The sequence below is a fragment of the Lissotriton vulgaris genome, chromosome 9 (genome assembly GCF_964263255.1).
Source record: "Lissotriton vulgaris chromosome 9, aLisVul1.2, whole genome shotgun sequence".
Classification (NCBI taxonomy): domain Eukaryota; kingdom Metazoa; phylum Chordata; class Amphibia; order Caudata; family Salamandridae; genus Lissotriton; species Lissotriton vulgaris.
In genome coordinates, this window is record NC_141697.1 from 437,499,527 (window position 1) to 437,518,564 (window position 19,038).

The 19,038-nt window shown below is 47.3% G+C and overlaps 1 protein-coding gene across 1 annotated transcript in view; it reads left to right on the forward strand.

Moving 5' to 3' along the window:
- Window positions 1–19,038, forward strand: part of TDRD9 (tudor domain containing 9) — a 2,495,642-nt gene that overhangs the window by 1,913,547 nt on the left and 563,057 nt on the right. The window contains exon 29 of the mRNA XM_086937885.1: window positions 16,552–16,704. Coding sequence (XP_086794011.1) covers window positions 16,552–16,704 — 153 coding nt within the window. The remainder of the gene's footprint in view (window positions 1–16,551; window positions 16,705–19,038) is intronic.

Below are 19,038 nucleotides of genomic sequence, written 5' to 3' on the forward strand. Positions count from 1 at the left end.
ACCAAAATGACTGTGGAACTGGACACTAGGAGAGTCAAGCTACCCTTGAGCACCGAAATGCTCGCGTTACCTCACCCACGGGCTGCGGGTGCATAGGTGCCAAGTCGTGTCATGTTCCCGCGTTGAAGTCTATGGAGCCTGGAGGAAAAGATGCTGCAGGGGGTCAGGAGGAAGATGTCCGATGTGATCCAAGGGTGGATCAGTGAAGAGAAGAACCTGAAAGCAGAGGGGACAATGTTCAAAGTCACTAGCCAGTGACTGGAGTGGAACCAGGAGTGGAACCAGATGTCGTTGTCGCGATCAGGTGAAGGTGGACGCTTGTCTCTGCAGCCATCGTGGACCAGGTGGTGTCTTCGATGACCAGGATGGAGGCACGAGCTGTCCCACGCAGGCTCTCGCTGTCGGCGGTGTCGTCTCCGGATTCGGGTTCAACAGGCCTTGGCAAAGGCAACCCACGCAGTGAGTGGAAACGGCATCTGGAGTGGACCAGGAGGGTCCGGGGTGCTCCTCTTTCGGAAGGGAGCAAGGCCCAGTCTGGAGCAACCAGACCAGCAGAAAAGTTGTCGGAGTTTGTCGTCTAGGAGGTCACTAGCCAGCCGGCAAGTGACCAGACAACGCATCGAGCAGCAAACAGGCAGAAGGGCCCCACGCAGATCTCGTGGATGCTGGAGGGCTGGTCTTCGGTGCAGGAGCTGCTCGGGGTCGGGGCTTCTCAGTCACCAAAGCACTTGGACGAGGATGCCTCTGAAGTCTTGCTGGAGCGAAGTGCTGCTTCTTTCAAGATGGCCGGTCCCACGTGTCTCGTCGCACCTACGGGTCTCAGCTCTGCTGCAGATGTGGGTTTAGGTCGGAGAGGTCTGGGAATCCGGGTCTCGTCGGGCTCTGAAGTCTGGATCCTTGCAGGAAGACGACTAAGGGAAGCCGCTGTACGCTGATGGTGCCTGCTTGTGCAGGATGGACACTCCTTGCCCACAAGGGAGATTTCTTCCGTCTTCTGTGGAGCAGAACGTCGAAGTCCAGAGTTTCTTCTTGTGAAGTTGATAAGGATAATCTAATTTGGAATGGGACCAGCTCCTACCTTTTATCCAGCTAAAGGGGGGCTGCACTACGACTAGGTCCCTCCTCTGGTTGGGACCAGGAAGGGGGGTGGTTACAGCCCCTTTCCTTTGTCCGGTCTTGCGCCAGCTCTGGGGCTGGAGTGCCCCAGGAACTGGTTTGGACCGGTGTATGCACAGGGACACCTTGTGTGCCCCAGGCATGTCTCATTCCTTTCAGCCCTGTCCTACCTAATACACAAAATCCTGTCTGGGGTGGTGCTAGCACCTCCCAAGGCAGTAAACCCTTTGTCCGAGCCTCCCTCGCTGGAAGGACTCCCAGCAGCAGGAGGTCAGACTTGTGTCTGTGGTGGCAGCATCCATTTTGTGATGCTGAGGCTCAAGTTAACTTTAACCGGGGTTCACAGTTACATACATGTTGTGTCCCTCTAGAAGGGTGGAATGCTACCCCCGTCTCCAGAATTAAGAGGGGGTAGTATTCCAATTTGTATGACACCTTACTCAACATGTTTTGATAATGCTATACCAAAGTTAGCATTTGACCGCGAGGATCATAATGCACTTAGGAGTATATGGTATAGCGCTATCATGGAACAGCTATTAGGACTTGGTTCCATAAGCTGCAAACGGGCTCAGCTCATCCCAGAGCACCATCTCACATAATTCCAAGCACTCTGCCTTCAGGATTGATATGGCCGGCCATAGGAGTGACTGATAGGAATATATGTGTCCATTTTAGGGTTAGATATAGGGATACTATATCTAAAGCAAAGGGTGATTACACCACCTTGCCCCAGCTCTCGTGTACCCAGTTGTGTCTGTTTAGATGGCCAATGAAAAACCTCTGTGGGTGTGGTTCTGCACTCCTTTGTTTATTCTGTTGTTAGTTAAGTTCCTTCGGTTTCAACAATGTGGTTGGTGCTGAATGTGATACTCCCTCTGAGCATGGGAGGTATTAGTAGATTCAAACACGCGTTGCTTGGACCCCAAGCTTCACTTTCACACAGCACTCTCTGATCCTTCATTCAATGTAAAGCAAATTTCATCACATATTATTCATAGAATTGTCTTTTTATTGTTTTTCTTTTAGTTTATCCTTTTTAGGTAATTATTTCATCATTACCCTCCTTTGTTTTTTCGTGTATTCATTTCATGTTTTTATGTACATATGCCCAATGCATTTCAAGCAATAAATGCCCTTCCTCAGGGGACTTCGTTCTGAAAGAATAACAATATGTCGGTACATTCTCACAATCATATTTTCTATTGTATATAAATGAAGCATGAACAATCAATATCTGTCCTTGATTTTTAAACCTTATACCCCTGTGATAGAAACCGTGATCCTTATTTTTTGACACGTGTTTTACATTTTACAAAACCAAGATGCATGCATACGTGAACTACCCTTCACTGGGATTATCACTGACCTTCTCTCTAACGTTCTTGAGACGTATGCATCTGAAAAGTAAATGAACCGAGTGTTCAGATAACCCACACTGTCAAAATTTTACACTAACGCGTTTAAAATCCGCGTTCAAAATCTATGAGTCTAAGTCTACTGTTTGCTTCTTACCGGGTGTTTCGCTATCCAGCGTTTACCGCGATTCCTTCTCCCTGCCGGGTTCGTGTGTGTTTTGGCGTGCGTCGCTCTATCCTTAGTACTCTATGGTCTGATCGCGTAATCACGTGACGTATGACTAAGTGAGTAAGCAAACTAGAAAACGGACGTGTTTTGTTTATATCTGATGCTTTCACGGCTGACGTGTGTGTAAAACTCGGTTTTAATGCAAAACTGTGCAGTGTGACTAATAACGTTCACTATGTTTAAATCAGTTGGAATATTTAGGATGATAAGAATCGAGTTATGAACAGTAATAATAATCAATGATATACAATTAATGAAAGCATAATTAAACATAATTAAAGACATAATTAAAGTGCATATATATCTACTACATGTCTTCCAGTCACATCAACCTCCATGTACAGCTTGTGTTCATCTTTAACAGTCTATATGAAGCAGCTGAGTTCCATCCGTTCATTTAGTCCTTTCGGATGTAATGTACATAAAAAATTCATCCAAAATGTTTCTCTTCTTAACAGTAAGTTATTCGTGTCTGTACCCGCTTGTGGTCTTATCATCTCCAATATACAAAATTTGAGTTGCGAAGGATTGTGCCTCGCTTCATTGAAATGAACTGCCACTGTGGACTTGAGATTCTTAAGTCTGATATTACTCTTGTGCTCTGTAAGCCTGATTTTTATCTTTCTCTGAGTTTTGCCTACATAGGACAATCCGCATGGGCATCTTAGCATGTATATTAAGTTGCTGCTGTCACATGTTCCTGTTACCTTCAACTTAACCGGTGTTCCTCTTGTAGGGTGGTTGATAACATTCCCTTTGATTATGGCTGTACAGTTTCCGCAATTGTGGCATGGCACTGTTCCTTTGTAGTTATCCGTTTGTGATGTTTTTGGATGTTTAATTAGCTCTTTGATGTTTTTGGTTCTCTCGTATGCAAATATCGGAGAATTTGAGAAGATCCCTTTGAAATCTTCCTCCAACGCGAGTAATGGCCAATGTCTTATGATGGTTCTCTTGATGTTATAACTGCGTGTTGAAAATTTTGACAGGAATACTGATCTTTGCTCATCTTTTTTTGTTTTTGCTGATAATAGATGTTTTCTTTGAAGTTTGTCCGCTCTCTCTGCAGCGGCATTCAGAATGGGTTCCGGATATCCTCTATTTTTGAATTTAGTGAGTGTTTCTAGCTTGTGTTTCTTGTATGTTTCTTCTGTTGAGGCAATCCTTTTTATTCTTACTAGTTGCGAAAATGGTAGGTGTTTTTTCAGTGGTGGTTGGTGGAAGCTTTTATAATGCAAAAGATTATTTCTGTCTGTACTCTTCGTGAAAACACTTGTGGTTAATTGACCTTCCTCATTCAATATAGCCACATCCAAAAATGTGATTGTCTTTCTGTTGATGGTGTGTGTAAATTGTATTCGCTCATTGATCTCATTCAGTTGTTGTAATGCTTCCTTTAAGCTTTCTGTGCTTCCCTTCCATAAGATGAAAATGTCATCAATAAAGCGTTTATACAAAATTAGATTGTTCTGCCACATTTGATGACTCAGTATGTTGTCCAGCTCAAATCTATACATGAATGTATTAGCGTACGTGGGTGCCGCACAATTTCCCATGGATGTTCCCGAGCATTGTACATAGTACTTGTTTTTCCATGTGAAGTAACTATGAAATAGGGTGAAATGAATTAATTCCATGATGAATATTTTTAAATGCTCACTTTTTTCTTCATTCACCAGAAAACTTTCCACAGCTCTTATTCCCAGATCATGTGGGATCGATGTGTATAGGGATTTTACGTCCACTGTAGCCATGATCATGTCTTTTGTGAAGTTTCCCTTCTCTTCCTCCAAGATGGTCAAAAAGTGGGTAGTGTCCTTTAGGTAAGTTGAAGATTTTTGTACAATGTTTTGTAGATGTTTATCTATAAATTTTCCTATGGGTTCATGTATAGACCCTATAGTCGATACTATTGGACGTAGTGGCGGTTTTGTTGCGTGCTTGTGAATCTTAGGTGTCATATAAATATATGGTACAGAAGGATTGATTTTTATCAAGTATTCTTTGTCTCTTTGATTGATGATGCCCTGTTCTAGAGCTTTTTCTACAATGTTCTCCAGAAGAGAAGGGAAACTTCACAAAAGACATGATCATGGCTACAGTGGACGTAAAATCCCTATACACATCGATCCCACATGATCTGGGAATAAGAGCTGTGGAAAGTTTTCTGGTGAATGAAGAAAAAAGTGAGCATTTAAAAATATTCATCATGGAATTAATTCATTTCACCCTATTTCATAGTTACTTCACATGGAAAAACAAGTACTATGTACAATGCTCGGGAACATCCATGGGAAATTGTGCGGCACCCACGTACGCTAATACATTCATGTATAGATTTGAGCTGGACAACATACTGAGTCATCAAATGTGGCAGAACAATCTAATTTTGTATAAACGCTTTATTGATGACATTTTCATCTTATGGAAGGGAAGCACAGAAAGCTTAAAGGAAGCATTACAACAACTGAATGAGATCAATGAGCGAATACAATTTACACACACCATCAACAGAAAGACAATCACATTTTTGGATGTGGCTATATTGAATGAGGAAGGTCAATTAACCACAAGTGTTTTCACGAAGAGTACAGACAGAAATAATCTTTTGCATTATAAAAGCTTCCACCAATCACCACTGAAAAAACACCTACCATTTTCGCAACTAGTAAGAATAAAAAGGATTGCCTCAACAGAAGAAACATACAAGAAACACAAGCTAGAAACACTCACTAAATTCAAAAATAGAGGATATCCGGAACCCATTCTGAATGCCGCTGCAGAGAGAGCGGACAAACTTCAAAGAAAACATCTATTATCAGCAAAAACAAAAAAAGATGAGCAAAGATCAGTATTCGTGTCAAAATTTTCAACACGCAGTTATAACATCAAGAGAACCATCATAAGACATTGGCCATTACTCGCGTTGGAGGAAGATTTCAAAGGGATCTTCTCAAATTCTCCGATATTTGCATACGAGAGAACCAAAAACATCAAAGAGCTAATTAAACATCCAAAAACATCACAAACGGATAACTACAAAGGAACAGTGCCATGCCACAATTGCGGAAACTGTACAGCCATAATCAAAGGGAATGTTATCAACCACCCTACAAAAGGAACACCGGTTAAGTTGAAGGTAACAGGAACATGTGACAGCAGCAACTTAATATACATGCTAAGATGCCCATGCGGATTGTCCTATGTAGGCAAAACTCAGAGAAAGATAAAAATCAGGCTTACAGAGCACAAGAGTAATATCAGACTTAAGAATCTCAAGTCCACAATGGCAGTTCATTTCAATGAAGCGAGGCACAATCCTTCGCAACTCAAATTTTGTATATTGGAGATGATAAGACCACAAGCGGGTACAGACACGAATAACTTACTGTTAAGAAGAGAAACATTTTGGATGAATTTTTTATGTACATTACATCCGAAAGGACTAAATGAACGGATGGAACTCAGCTGCTTCATATAGACTGTTAAAGATGAACACAAGCTGTACATGGAGGTTGATGTGACTGGAAGACATGTAGTAGATATATATGCACTTTAATTATGTCTTTAATTATGTTTAATTATGCTTTCATTAATTGTATATAATTGATTATTATTACTGTTCATAACTCGATTCTTATCATCCTAAATATTCCAACTGATTTAAACATAGTGAACGTTATTAGTCACACTGCACAGTTTTGCATTAAAACCGAGTTTTACACACACGTCAGCCGTGAAAGCATCAGATATAAACAAAACACGTCCGTTTTCTAGTTTGCTTACTCACTTAGTCATACGTCACGTGATTACGGGATCAGACCATAGAGTACTAAGGATAGAGCGACGCACGCCAAAACACACACGAACCCGGCAGGGAGAAGGAATCGCGGTAAACGCTGGATAGCGAAACACCCGGTAAGAAGCAAACAGTAGACTTAGACTCATAGATTTTGAACGCGGATTTTAAACGCGTTAGTGTAAAATTTTGACAGTGTGGGTTATCTGAACACTCGGTTCATTTACTTTTCAGATGCATACGTCTCAAGAACGTTAGAGAGAAGGTCAGTGATAATCCCAGTGAAGGGTAGTTCACGTATGCATGCATCTTGGTTTTGTAAAATGTAAAACACGTGTCAAAAAATAAGGATCACGGTTTCTATCACAGGGGTATAAGGTTTAAAAATCAAGGACAGATATTGATTGTTCATGCTTCATTTATATACAATAGAAAATATGATTGTGAGAATGTACCGACATATTGTTATTCTTTCAGAACGAAGTCCCCTGAGGAAGGGCATTTATTGCTTGAAATGCATTGGGCATATGTACATAAAAACATGAAATGAATACACGAAAAAACAAAGGAGGGTAATGATGAAATAATTACCTAAAAAGGATAAACTAAAAGAAAAACAATAAAAAGACAATTCTATGAATAATATGTGATGAAATTTGCTTTACATTGAATGAAGGATCAGAGAGTGCTGTGTGAAAGTGAAGCTTGGGGTCCAAGCAACGCGTGTTTAGATGGCCAGCCAGGGGTGGCATAATACATGCTTCAGCCCCTGGTAGGCCCTGGGTACACCTATGCCCTGGATACCTAAGGTATGCTGTACAGGGACTGATAAGGTGGCCCAGTACCAATCGGTAAATGCACCTAAGGTACATGGATGTCAATTTAGAGAGAGAACAGCTAGGCTGTGGGTCTGATTAGCAGGCCCACAGCCAGGGAAAGTCGTAAACCAGTGAAGCAAAAAGCAAAAATCTGGGGTGACCATAGGATTGCAGACCCTACTCTCCTACACTGCCCACGCGGCTTCGTTGGAGTCGCGGGCGTCGCGACCTGCCCCATACTATCTGGTCCCTGGGCAGCAAGCGACGCCGGAGGAGATTGAGCGCTACCTCATGGCCATGAGGTCCCTCACTCCTCTGGCGGGCTCTGAGGCGACTTCGGGCCTTAGCGGGTCGGGTGCTTTGGCCCCGACGCCTCCAGCGCCGCAGGGCCCCACTGGATCCGCTACTGGATCTGGATCGTCGCCGGTCGACCTGACGACCTCACCGGTGCCGGTCCCGCAGGTGTCACCTCCGGCGCTGTCCTCAGGCGGCGCCGTCTCCGATATCTCCCTCGACCCGGTTCCGGCGTTAAAGCGGCGCCGATCTCAATGCCGCTTGGGGAGTTTTACTTCAATGAACCGGCCCCATCATTTGACAACCCTGATTATCAGGTGATTGGTGATGAGGAGTATTGGGAGGGGTCTGAGGACCCTCTGACACGTGAGTGTCAGTCCCAGGAGGTCTGGACAGCTGGACTTGGGATGCCAGTGGTCTGGACACTTCGCCAGACACTGGTTTTGCCTCACCTCCTACCGTGGCTTCGGAGGAGGGGGCAACCTTCAGTGTGGTGTTGACACGGGCGGCCATGGCCTTGGGCCTTGAGCTCCCCGTCGCGGCCATGAGGACTAACCTCCTCACTGAGGACCAACCTCCTCACTGAGGTCCTTAAACCGCAGTCCAGCTCGGCTGAGCCTCTGCTGCTGTTTAATGAGGCCTTGACTGACGTTCTTTTGGGCACTTGGTCCAGGCCCGCTACAGGCCAGCCTGTAGATAGGAACGTGGCCAGACGCCACCGCCCGGCACCGGGCGACCCTTGTTTCCTGTCCACCCACCGCACCCCCGAGAGCCTTTTCATACTGGCCTCGAACTCCCAGACCGCATTCCCGTCAGCGCCGCCTGATCGGGAATGCAAGAGGTATGAGAATTACGGAAAGAAAATATTCTCTTCCCTTAGTTTCGGACTGCCGTCTTCCAACACCACATGTCTCTTGGGCCGCTACACCCACTCCCTGTGGGACACGGTTGCGGACGTGCTGCCACAATGCCCGGCAGAGGTCAAGGCTAAACTCGCCCAAGCCCTTGCGGAGGGTCGAGATGCTGCACGTTTTTCTATCCGGTGTGGGCTGGATACCACCGACTCACTGGGCAGAGCGATGGCAACGACTGTGGCGATTCGTCGCCACGCCTGGTTGAGGTCCGCCAACTTTTCAGCGGATGTCCAGAATACCCTCATGGACATGCCGTTTGATGGCCGTCGCCTCTTTGGCGACAAGGCAGATCATGCGCTTGAGTGCTTTAAGGACTCCAGGGCTACAGCCAAGTCCTTGGGCCTCTCAGCCCTGCTCCAGCAAACGGGTGCCTTTTGCTCCTTTCGTGGCCAAGGAAGGGGCGCCCCCACACGTGCTGCCAGCCATGCACCGCAGACTAACATCCAACGCGGTGGCGGCCGTGGAAACCGCCGTGGAGGCGATCTGGGACAACGGCGAGGCCAGTCCACACCTTCCCCCGCAGCATCCACCTCAAAACCTTCCTAGTCCGTGCTTTCAGGCCCTTATGACGCCAGTGGGGGGGTAGGGTTCGCCATCACCACTACCACTGGTGCACTGTCACATCGGCCAGGTGGGTGCTGCAAATCGTCTGGAAGGGCTACTCCCTCCCCTTCGAGACGACCCCTCCAGCTATGCCACCGCAATACCTCAGCGTATCGGGGGATCATTTGCGGCTTCTGCAGGAGGAAGTTACGTCCCTCTTGGCCAAGGGGGCCATCAAGCGTGTTCCTGGGCCAGAAGTAAAGTGTGGTTGCTACTCCCACTACTTTCTGGTACCCAAGAAGGGCAAAGGGGGCCTACGCCCTATCTTGGACCTACGGAACGTCAACGGCTTCCTCCGGGAAGTAGAAGTTCAAAATGCTGACACTGGCTCAGGTCTTAGCTGCCCTGGACCCAGGAGACTGGATGGTTGCGTTGGACTTGCAGGACGCTTATTTCCACAACCCCGTCCTGCCGGCCCACCGGCGCTACCTACTGTTCACGGTAGGCCACAAGCACTTTCAGTTTACCGTGCTCCCCTTCGGCCTTACCAGCGCCCTACGGGTGTTCATGAAAGACATGGCGGTGGTCGCAGCTCATCTGCGCAGGTTAGGGGTTTCAGTCTTTCCCTACCTCGACAACTGGTTGTTGAAGCTGGGCTCGCTTCAGACGTCAGCCACCTCCAGACGACGGCGCATCTCCTGCACCTGCTGGGGTTCTCCATCAACGTGCCGAAGTCACACCTGTGTCCCTCTCAAAAGCTCCTCTTCATCGGAGCGGTTCTCGACTCAGCGCAGTTTCGGGTTTATCCCCCCAAGCCACAGGTTCTGGATATTCAGGCTCTGAATCTGATCTTTCAGCCTTGATCCCGAGTCTTGGTCAGGTTGACGCTGCTGCTTCTGGGGCTGATGGCTTACTGCATCCTTCTGGTGCATCACGCCCGTTGGCGGATGCGGGCTCTGCGGTGGGACCTGAAGTTTCAGTGGGCCCAGCATCAGGGTAACCTGTCCAAACCTGTCCTGATCTCGGAGGGCACTGCAAGACAGCTGCAGTGGTGGCTCACGGACCGCGATTGGGTCAGCGGCAGATCCCTCTCCCTTCCCCAACCAGAGCACGTAGTTGTGACAGACGCGTCCCTCCAGGGCTGGGGAGGCCACATGGGAGAGGCGGAGATCAGAGGCCTCTGGTCTCCGGCGGAGTCCCGGCTCCATATCAACCTTTTGGAGCTGCGGGCGATTCGTCTTGCACTGAAGGCATTCCTCCCCTCTGTCCGGGGGAGTGTAGTGCAGGGGTTCAGACAACACCACCGCCATGTGGTACTGCAACAAACAGGGTGGGGTGGGGTCGTGGACCCTCTGCAAGGAGGCTCTGCGCCTTTGGCAGTGGCTGGAACATCAGGGCGTGACCCTGGTGGTTCAACACCTGGCAGGTTCTCTGAACGCCAGCGCGGACGAACTCAGCCGCCGGTGCATGATGGATCACAAATGGCGTCTGAACTTGGACGTGGCGCAAGTTCTCTTTCTGCAGTGGGGAGAGCCTTGGTTAGATCTATTCGCCACAGAAGAGAACGTGGAATATTATCAGTTCTGCGCGTTGGAATTTCCAAGGCGGCACTCGCTCGGAGATGCTTCTACTCACTAGTGGAGCTGCGGTCTATTGTACGCCTTTCCGCCTATACCACTTCAGCCCAGAGTGCTGAAGAAGATCAAGCGCGACCGGGCCCAAGTCATCCTTGTGGCTCCGGACTGGGCACTAAGGTACTGGTATCCCGAGCTACTCAGTATGTCAGTCGATCCCCCGGTTAGTCTGCCTCTTCAGGAGAACCTTCTGTCGCAGCAACAGGGGACGGTCCACCCTAACCTGTCCAGTCTCCACCTCCATGCTTGGAGATTTAGCGGCGACAGTTGAGGCCATTTGACTTGCCTCCTGAAGTCTGTAATATCATTCTGGCAGCCAGGCGTCCCTCCACAAAGTCGGTATATGCCTGCCGGTGGAACAGATTTGTGGCATGGTGCACAGCAAAGGCTGTGGATCCTTTCTCTGCCCCTCTTTCTGAGGTTCTTCTCTTCCTTCTTTCTCTTGCCCAGCAGGGCTCTGCTCTGGGCACTATCAAGGGCTACCTTTCTGCCCTTTCAGCCTTTCTAAGGCTGCCTGATCAACCATCTTTGTTCAAGTTCCCTATTGTAACTCTTTTTCTGAAAGGCATAACACACACCTTTTCCACCTGTTCCATTCGTGATGCCTCAGTGGGACTTGAATCTGGCTCTTTCTTATCTGATGTGCGCTCCCTTTGAGCCACTTCACAACTGTCCTATCCGACTTCTTACTCTGAAGACTACTTTCCTGGTTGCCATCACCTCTGCCAGTAGAGTGAGTGAGCTCCAGGCTCTTTCTTCTAAACCTCCTTTCCTTTCTGTCCATCCGGACAAGGTTGTGTTGCGGACTAGACCCTCTTTCCTGCCCAAGGTTGTCACGGCCTTCCACATCGGGCAGTCTTATCACCTTGCCCACCTTTCCGCCTCCGCATCCCTCAAAGGAGGAAGAGCGGCTCCACCGCCTGAACCCAAAACGTGCACTCTCATTCTATCTGGATCGCACACACCAGTTCCGGGTGGATGTCTAACTCTTTGTTGGTTACGTGGGCGCTAAGAAGATACGGGCGGTACACAAGCGGACCATCTCTCGGTGGGTCGTCTTGTCTATCAAGCCTTGTTACTCCTTGGCAAGGAAGGAGCCTCCTGTTGGGCTGAGGGCCCATTCCACTCGGGCCACGGCGGCTACCACTGCCCTGGGCCGGGAGTTCCCTTGCAGGACATCTGTCAGGCAGCTACGTGGGCCTCGCTGCACACGTTCGCAAGACACTGCTGCCTGAACATCCAAGTCCGGAGAGATGGCTTCTTTGGCCGTTCCGTCCTCCAGTACTTACTGGTGTGATCATTGGTTCGCACACCCACCACTTGGGTTGGTATTGCTGGGGTATCTATTCTAAGGTAAGGAATCTATTACTGACCTGTTTCTTTCAGATGCACAAGTTACTTACCTTCGGTAACGGTAACATGGAGAAGTGTGGCTCAGGGGTTAGAGGCGGCAGACCCGGAAGCTGAGATCGGCCCTGAATCCAGGGTTCAATTACCTGCCTCGGCGGGTCTTGGGCTAAAAAATTCCACGGACTCGATAATTCTCGCTCCGGTGCCTTCTCGACTCACGGGTTCACACTCTGCGACTCTGGGCAATAGCTTGCTTAATCTCCACAACGGCCCCTCGCGGCGGGATGCCTGGCTTTCACCTTGTGGATACCCTGCCGGGGTTATCTCACAGGGGAATACCAGGACGGGTTCCCTAAGCAAGCGCTTAGATACCGACCTCGGTCAGTGATTTGCGCTATATATATACATGTACATTTGCATTTACATATCTGTAAGAAACAGTAGTTCCTCCCCGTTCTGCAAACCAATATCTAGGGTAAAGGTCATCCCCTTTCAGGGCCCTAGTTTCATGGCACCAGTGTTGGCTTTTATCATGGCTCTGCGTTTCTGGCGCGAAAAAAGCTATGTATAAGAACTGACTTCAGCGCGCAAGGGGGGCGTCTAAGTACTCTGACAACGTCATCCCGGCACCGACGACAGACACGGAGCCGCTGACGACGCCTACCGACGCGCAAGGGTACTGCTACGCAAAAGTTTACGGATCCAGTCTGACGCCTGGGGGTATTCTAAGGTAAGGAATCTAATACTAAATACTGTTTCTTACAGATATATCGTTACCAAAGGTAAGTAACTTGTGCTTTAAGCTTGGAGGGATTAAGTAAGTATGCCTGTGCTCCTTTTGCTTGGAATAAGTTGCCGCAAATGCCATCTCTGATGTACCGTAGCCTGGCAGTAATCTGGATGTACAGAAAATTCAACCCCTTTTCTCTTGCGGTCCAGCCTAGCTAAATCATATAAAGCTTACCGTGACAGAAAATTATTTAAACAAATCAGTATAGCTCTGGGTTTCCCATCAGACGCCCTAGTACTATTCCGGTTATGAAAGGGAAATCGGTGTACTCTCTGTAGTTCAACTTCCCATTTCCATTGGGTCAGTTCAGGGAAGGCTTCTGAAAACAGCTCAATAATAAATTGACGAAAGTCCCTGCCTTCCACCCCTTCCGGGATGCTGAGCACTCGCAAATTGTTCCTCCTAGATCGGTTTTCCAAATCGATTAGCTTCCAGTGAATATCCTCCCGAAGAGCACTCAGGGAAGAAAGACCCGTTTTCTGCTGTACCATTTCGTCCTCGATTAAGGAGATTCTGCCTTCCGCCTCCCCGATCGGACATCTCATTACAGGTCTTGAAAACTCGGCACACCGTGTTTTGAAGCTTAAGAACCGCCCCTTGCATCCGCAAGCCTGCTTTTGTCTCCTCGCGGTGCGACATGATGGCTTGATAGATAGTGGCTAAGGTGATCTCACACTCTATCTGCTCATCCGGACAAGTTTCTACGTAGCCACCCCTGGAGTCGCCTATTACACCAGATTCGGGCTCCGCAGAAAAATGGCCCAGTATGGGGAACCCGTCATTTTCAAAACATTCCCTAGACAGAGAGTTAGGCAAGTCCTTTGCTTTTTTTGCTTTTGCTTTACAAACTGTGCTCTTTCTCTCCTCTATTAACAGACTGTTTCACTCATCCTCCAACGGAGCTGAACTTGTGAAGCTTCTGTCATCTAGCCAGTCACCTTCAACACTCTCAATGTCAGAGGTATTAAACAGGTCCGACATGGAGTAGAATTTGCCACCTGAGTCTCTAGAGTCCGCCTCAATAGTCGCTTCACTCATGGTCCCGGCACCTTGAGAGATTTTGTTTGGGTTTGCGCTGGCCCCTCCTGTTGAACAGGGCCCTCTGGCTACGCCTTGCAGTCCCTTTTTTTCCTGAAAGTGAGAGACAGGATACAGCCTTTTCTATGTGAGTCTCTGCAGTCGCTCCCTCAGCCATATTATCAATAACAGCATCAGTAACATCATCCCCTGTTCCCCCCCCCCCCCAAGCCTCCCGTTCTTTTACAGGAAGAGATGAGTCTGCCCTTAATAAGAGTTCATTTTTATCAGTTACTAGCTCAGAATTATCATGAGAGTTGTCACTTTGCTGGGTGTTCACTTCAGAAGCGGCTGAGGTCTTCTTTTTGAGCTGTATTTTCTTTTTAACCCCTTGCACGCTGCGGCGATTCTGCTCCTGTGCTGCACATTCCGATCGCGGGTGCGGTCATGATGGCCGGGAGTCGTCATCAGCACACGAGCGCTGTGTGCCATGACGGCTCCCGGCCGTCATCAGCATGCAGGGGTGAAGATCCCTGGGATTTTAACCTTCGTGCCCCCAGCCTCCTCCATTCTGGTGGAGGCTAGGGGGGGGGGGGGGGGGAGACGTACCCCCTTGCGCTGTGTCAGAATTGCCAAAAGCGCCACCGACAGCGTTGTTTGCAGTAGGGGTCGCCAAACGTTCCAATGTTCAGGGGCCCCCCTATGGCGGCAGCAGCCGCCCAAGTCTTTGGTCCCTTTGCTGTGGCACTAGCGTTCTTGGGTGCCATCGATACAGCAAGTCCAGCCCGGGTCTTTTAATCGACCCCCCCGTCCGTTCCGCAGCCGCCGCAGTTCTCACTGCCTGACGCCAGAAGCCGGCAGCCAGCCTCCGATGACCGCACCGGTCCACCGCACACCAAACACGGTAATGCAGGGACCAATGGAGCCGATGGAGTCGGATCCAATCCAGGAGCATAACCAGGTACTCCTCACGTTGTGGCAGTAACTGTTAGTTTCCGTATCCTCCGTTTCCAAACACAAGGCCGCCAAAGGGGGTAAAGGGGTGGTTATCGGTGGAGAGCACACATCGCCTGCCTCACTCGGACACAGCCATGCCCGCCATCTTGCCTCACAGAGAAGCCCAACGAGATATGAGTTCTAAGTGCCAGGGGTGCCATTGTTATGCCCAGAAAATGCCCTCTGGGGAGTTTGTGGTCAATAGCCAATGGACTACTTGGTTTCCTCCCTCCTAATGACTTCTTCCTGTGAAATGTGGCATCTAGCTATACCAGAAGTCTCTGTTCTTCCCAATCTCAAGATGACAGAACTCCTTTCTCGTGTGTAGCGCTACCTAGCCCTACCCAGAGATATATCTCCCAAGGGGGCTCCATGCCCCTGAACAAACGGTTTCACAACTAGTTTCTCCTCTCTGTCCCAGGTGCCAGGCTGTCTACTTAAACAATAGAGCAGCTTCGCTGCTAAGTGTTCCCATTTGCCATTCAAAGGTGGCCTACCCTTTGAAGCTTGCCTTTTGGGTGACACCCGCGTGGCTTGCTGCTAGTGGTGTAATAATTCAAACCCACACAGACTTCTATTGTGCCCTTTTCTGGGAAACTTTACATGTCTCTCCAAGAGGGTAGAAATCTGTCTCCAGGACAGACCCCCATGTGCAACTGTGAAAGGATACAGGAGCCTGTGGGCAACAAAGTGACAACTTTGTAAAAGCTGCACACAGCAACAATTTACATTAATTTCAGCTTGGGCTTCAAGTCGGACTTAATATGAGTTGTTTGATGCCTTTGAACATAAATCCCAGTCAGAATTTTGTACGGCTGAGGTGTCCGCTTGTAACTCTGCTCTTATTAATAGGGCTACCAGCCTTTTTCATAGTAAAAATAACAATTTCAGGTTTTTACTGTTGGGACAAGTGAAAGTACATGTTCCACTTTCTAATATACAGCACCCTGCCTTAGGCTCCGAAAAGCCTACTTTATAAATGACTTACATATTGAAAAGGGAATAAAGGGCTTTGCTATTCCTTCAAATGTCAAAGTCAAGTTAGCACTTTAAAACTGCCCTTCCCATCTGCTGTGGCAGACTGGGAGCCTATTTCTACCTTTTTTACAACAAGGGTAGCACAATCAGTGCCACAGTTTCTGGGATGACACTATATACTAGTGATTTGCAGGTAAGTTTGTTCATCTCTGTTGGGTATAAGCTAATAAAACATATACACTTCACGGTCAGGGCACAGACACTGACTTATCGTTAGGAAGCTTCAGTGTACTCTGTGTCGAATAACCAAAATCATCAGTCCAAAACTTTGGAAGCGACCATAGAAAAATAGGCATTTCCTTCCAGTCCTGCTCTTCACTTCCGGAGCGGAATAAAGGTGATGCAGAGCAGCATGACACCAGCTACTGCCACGCTGGAGGACTGCCTTTAAGTTTCTGGATCCAGCCTGACACTTGGGGGAATATTCACACAGTGAGGAATATGCAGCTAGAGAGTATCTATCAGAAAGAGTATTACCAAAGGAGAGTAACTTTCATCAAGTTCATTTTCTAGTTTTTTTGGGAGTATTATATACTTTTGTGGTGCATGTCCCTTGCGTTGTACCGAAAGAGCACATATCCTATTCTTTGTATTGTTGGTTATAAGTAGACATATCATTTACAGATTACTCCAATCTCAACTATTTATTTTGTAGCAAAGCAATGAAATGCTGAATGACATGTTCCACTCTGGCAGGAGAGAAAGTTTTGTACTACAATCAAGTTATCGCAGACATGGCGAAAAAGAGCTTATTAAGATGTTGACCGACCAGTTCAATGCCAATAAACTTGGTTCAACAAATTGTAAGGTAAATTTCTTATTGCTAGTTACAACAAACAAGCAGTTTGATTGCATCTGATCTTCTATTCTCATCAAATGATCATTGTAGAAAGATGAAAGGTGATCACAAATTGTGTGATGATTTAATGTAGAAAACAGTACATAAAACATTAAGGAGAAGTTACTCCTCACATGTTCCCAGACTTTGTGTTATTGTAGTGTACGGTCTTGCTGGAAAGTCCAGATAAGCTGCATCAACTTAACTTGGATGTATTTCAGTTGTGTAATACATTTTGGTCCCTTGCTAGTAGCTTGACTCACTTTGCTGCAAAAAATGCAGAAAACAGAATTGCTCTACAATACTGATCAGAACTTCCTCCAAGAACACCACTGTTAGTTATCTATCTTAGCTATAGCTTGTAAAAAAATACACCTGCGCCCCAGTCCTGCATGCTGTCCCACAGGTTTTGAATGAGCTATGACACAGAGGGAACCTAAAAACTGAGGTGGCAATGTTGGGACTCATTTTGACCACAGGAGGGGTTGGTAGAAGAGACAGTGGGTTGGTGGAAGGAAAGGCTATCGATGGGGTCTGCCTACTGTAACTTTGAAAATGTCATTCACACTTGTTCCCAGAAGGGCAGAAGGTTGTCATGTGGCCAGTATCTGTGGCTTGCCACTGGAAAACGTGGGCAACAGAGTTGTTACCTTTTAATCAAAAGCTATATTAAATTCAACTTGCGCATCAAGTCGGTTTTAATGTAACAATTATTTTGAAACCTTAAAGTATCAACTTTAGTAGTCCCATTCAGGAGTTAGCACGGCTAATGTGTCAGCGTGTAACTCTCTACTTGCCAATGGGACTACTAGCCGGTCCACAGTAAAAACGACAATTTGAGGTTTATATTGTTAATGCATTTAAAATGCATATCGTCCCACCCCACCCCACCCCACCCCACCCCCAAGGAATGATTGGCTGAAAAAGAGTGGAAAAGGCTTTATTAAAAGTAGCATGTAAAGGATGACAGTATGGGCAAAATCAAAAGCATTCTAAAACATTTGAAGGATGCACAGTCACCATACAAGATAAAACTTGCAATACTGAATTTGTCATATATGTACTTGAGTGTGCTTGTTGAAAGATATATGTTGGAAGCACAAATAAAAAGCTGAAAATAAGAAACCTCCAACATATAAGAGCAATAAAAAATGGTGACAAGCTACCCAATAGCCAACCACTTCATGCAGCACCACCAGAGATCCCTGTTGGGATTTAAGTACTATGGGATCAGGCATATTAAAGCGCACCTCGGAGGAGGTGATTGAGAGAATGAACTGAGAAGGCAGGAATCCAAATGGATCATTACTGTGGGAACTGAGATGCCTTGGGGCCATATTACAGATGCAGAGCTTTATCTACATCTATATTTCTTGCAAACACAAGGAGATGATGGACGGAGCGCTGATGATGGATTCAAACCAGATCTGTGCCTGGGGGTGAGTGTCTGAAAAGTTGAGCGCTCTGTCTTTCATCTCCTTTTGTTTGCATTGTTCGCCCTACGTTGGCAGGATATGCCCAGACTTAGGTCCCTTGCTCACTTTGCCACTGGATTCAAGCTAGCCTGGCTGATGAGGCGCGTTACTCCGAAATCGGTCCCAGGATGTTTGTTTCCGGTCAGGGAAGATTTGGCTTGGCAGTTCGGGCTGGACTGTTCCCATAAAGCACAGGGTCAAGACTGATTTGCATATAGCTGGGTCTGAACTGAGGTGGGTCCCTTTCTCACTTTGCCACTGGATTCAAGCTAGCCTGGCTGATGAAGGGTGTTACCCAGAAACCGGTCCCAGGATGCTTGTTTCCGTTTCAGGGAAGACCTGGCTTAGCAGTTCAGGCTTGACGAGCTGAATTGAAGACAAACTCCCCGATCAGTAACTGAACACAGATTTGCTTTAATCTGCTGTTTGTGTCACACAGCTCTACTCACGAACATAAAAGTTTTAGGACCTGTTTTGCGATTTTTAAACTTTTACACATTTATATTGTAAAACTAGAATTCAAGTAGTGGTTCCCTAAAATCCCTGCCCCTCCCTGCCAGGAAATTCTGGTTTGTTCAGGTCCCATGAGGCACAGGGTCAAGCCTGATTTGCATATAGTTGGGTCAGAACTGAGGAGGCAAAGTGAGCTATAGAATGATGATGGATTCAACCCAGGTATGTGACTGGTGGTGAGTGTCTGCAAAGTTTCAGCGCTCCGTCCATCAGCTCTTTTTGTTTGTATCTGTAGATCTTGAATTGGAATAGATTTCATACATATCAAAAATAACTTGCCACCTGATTGCATTCAGTAATCTTGCCTAATGTATAT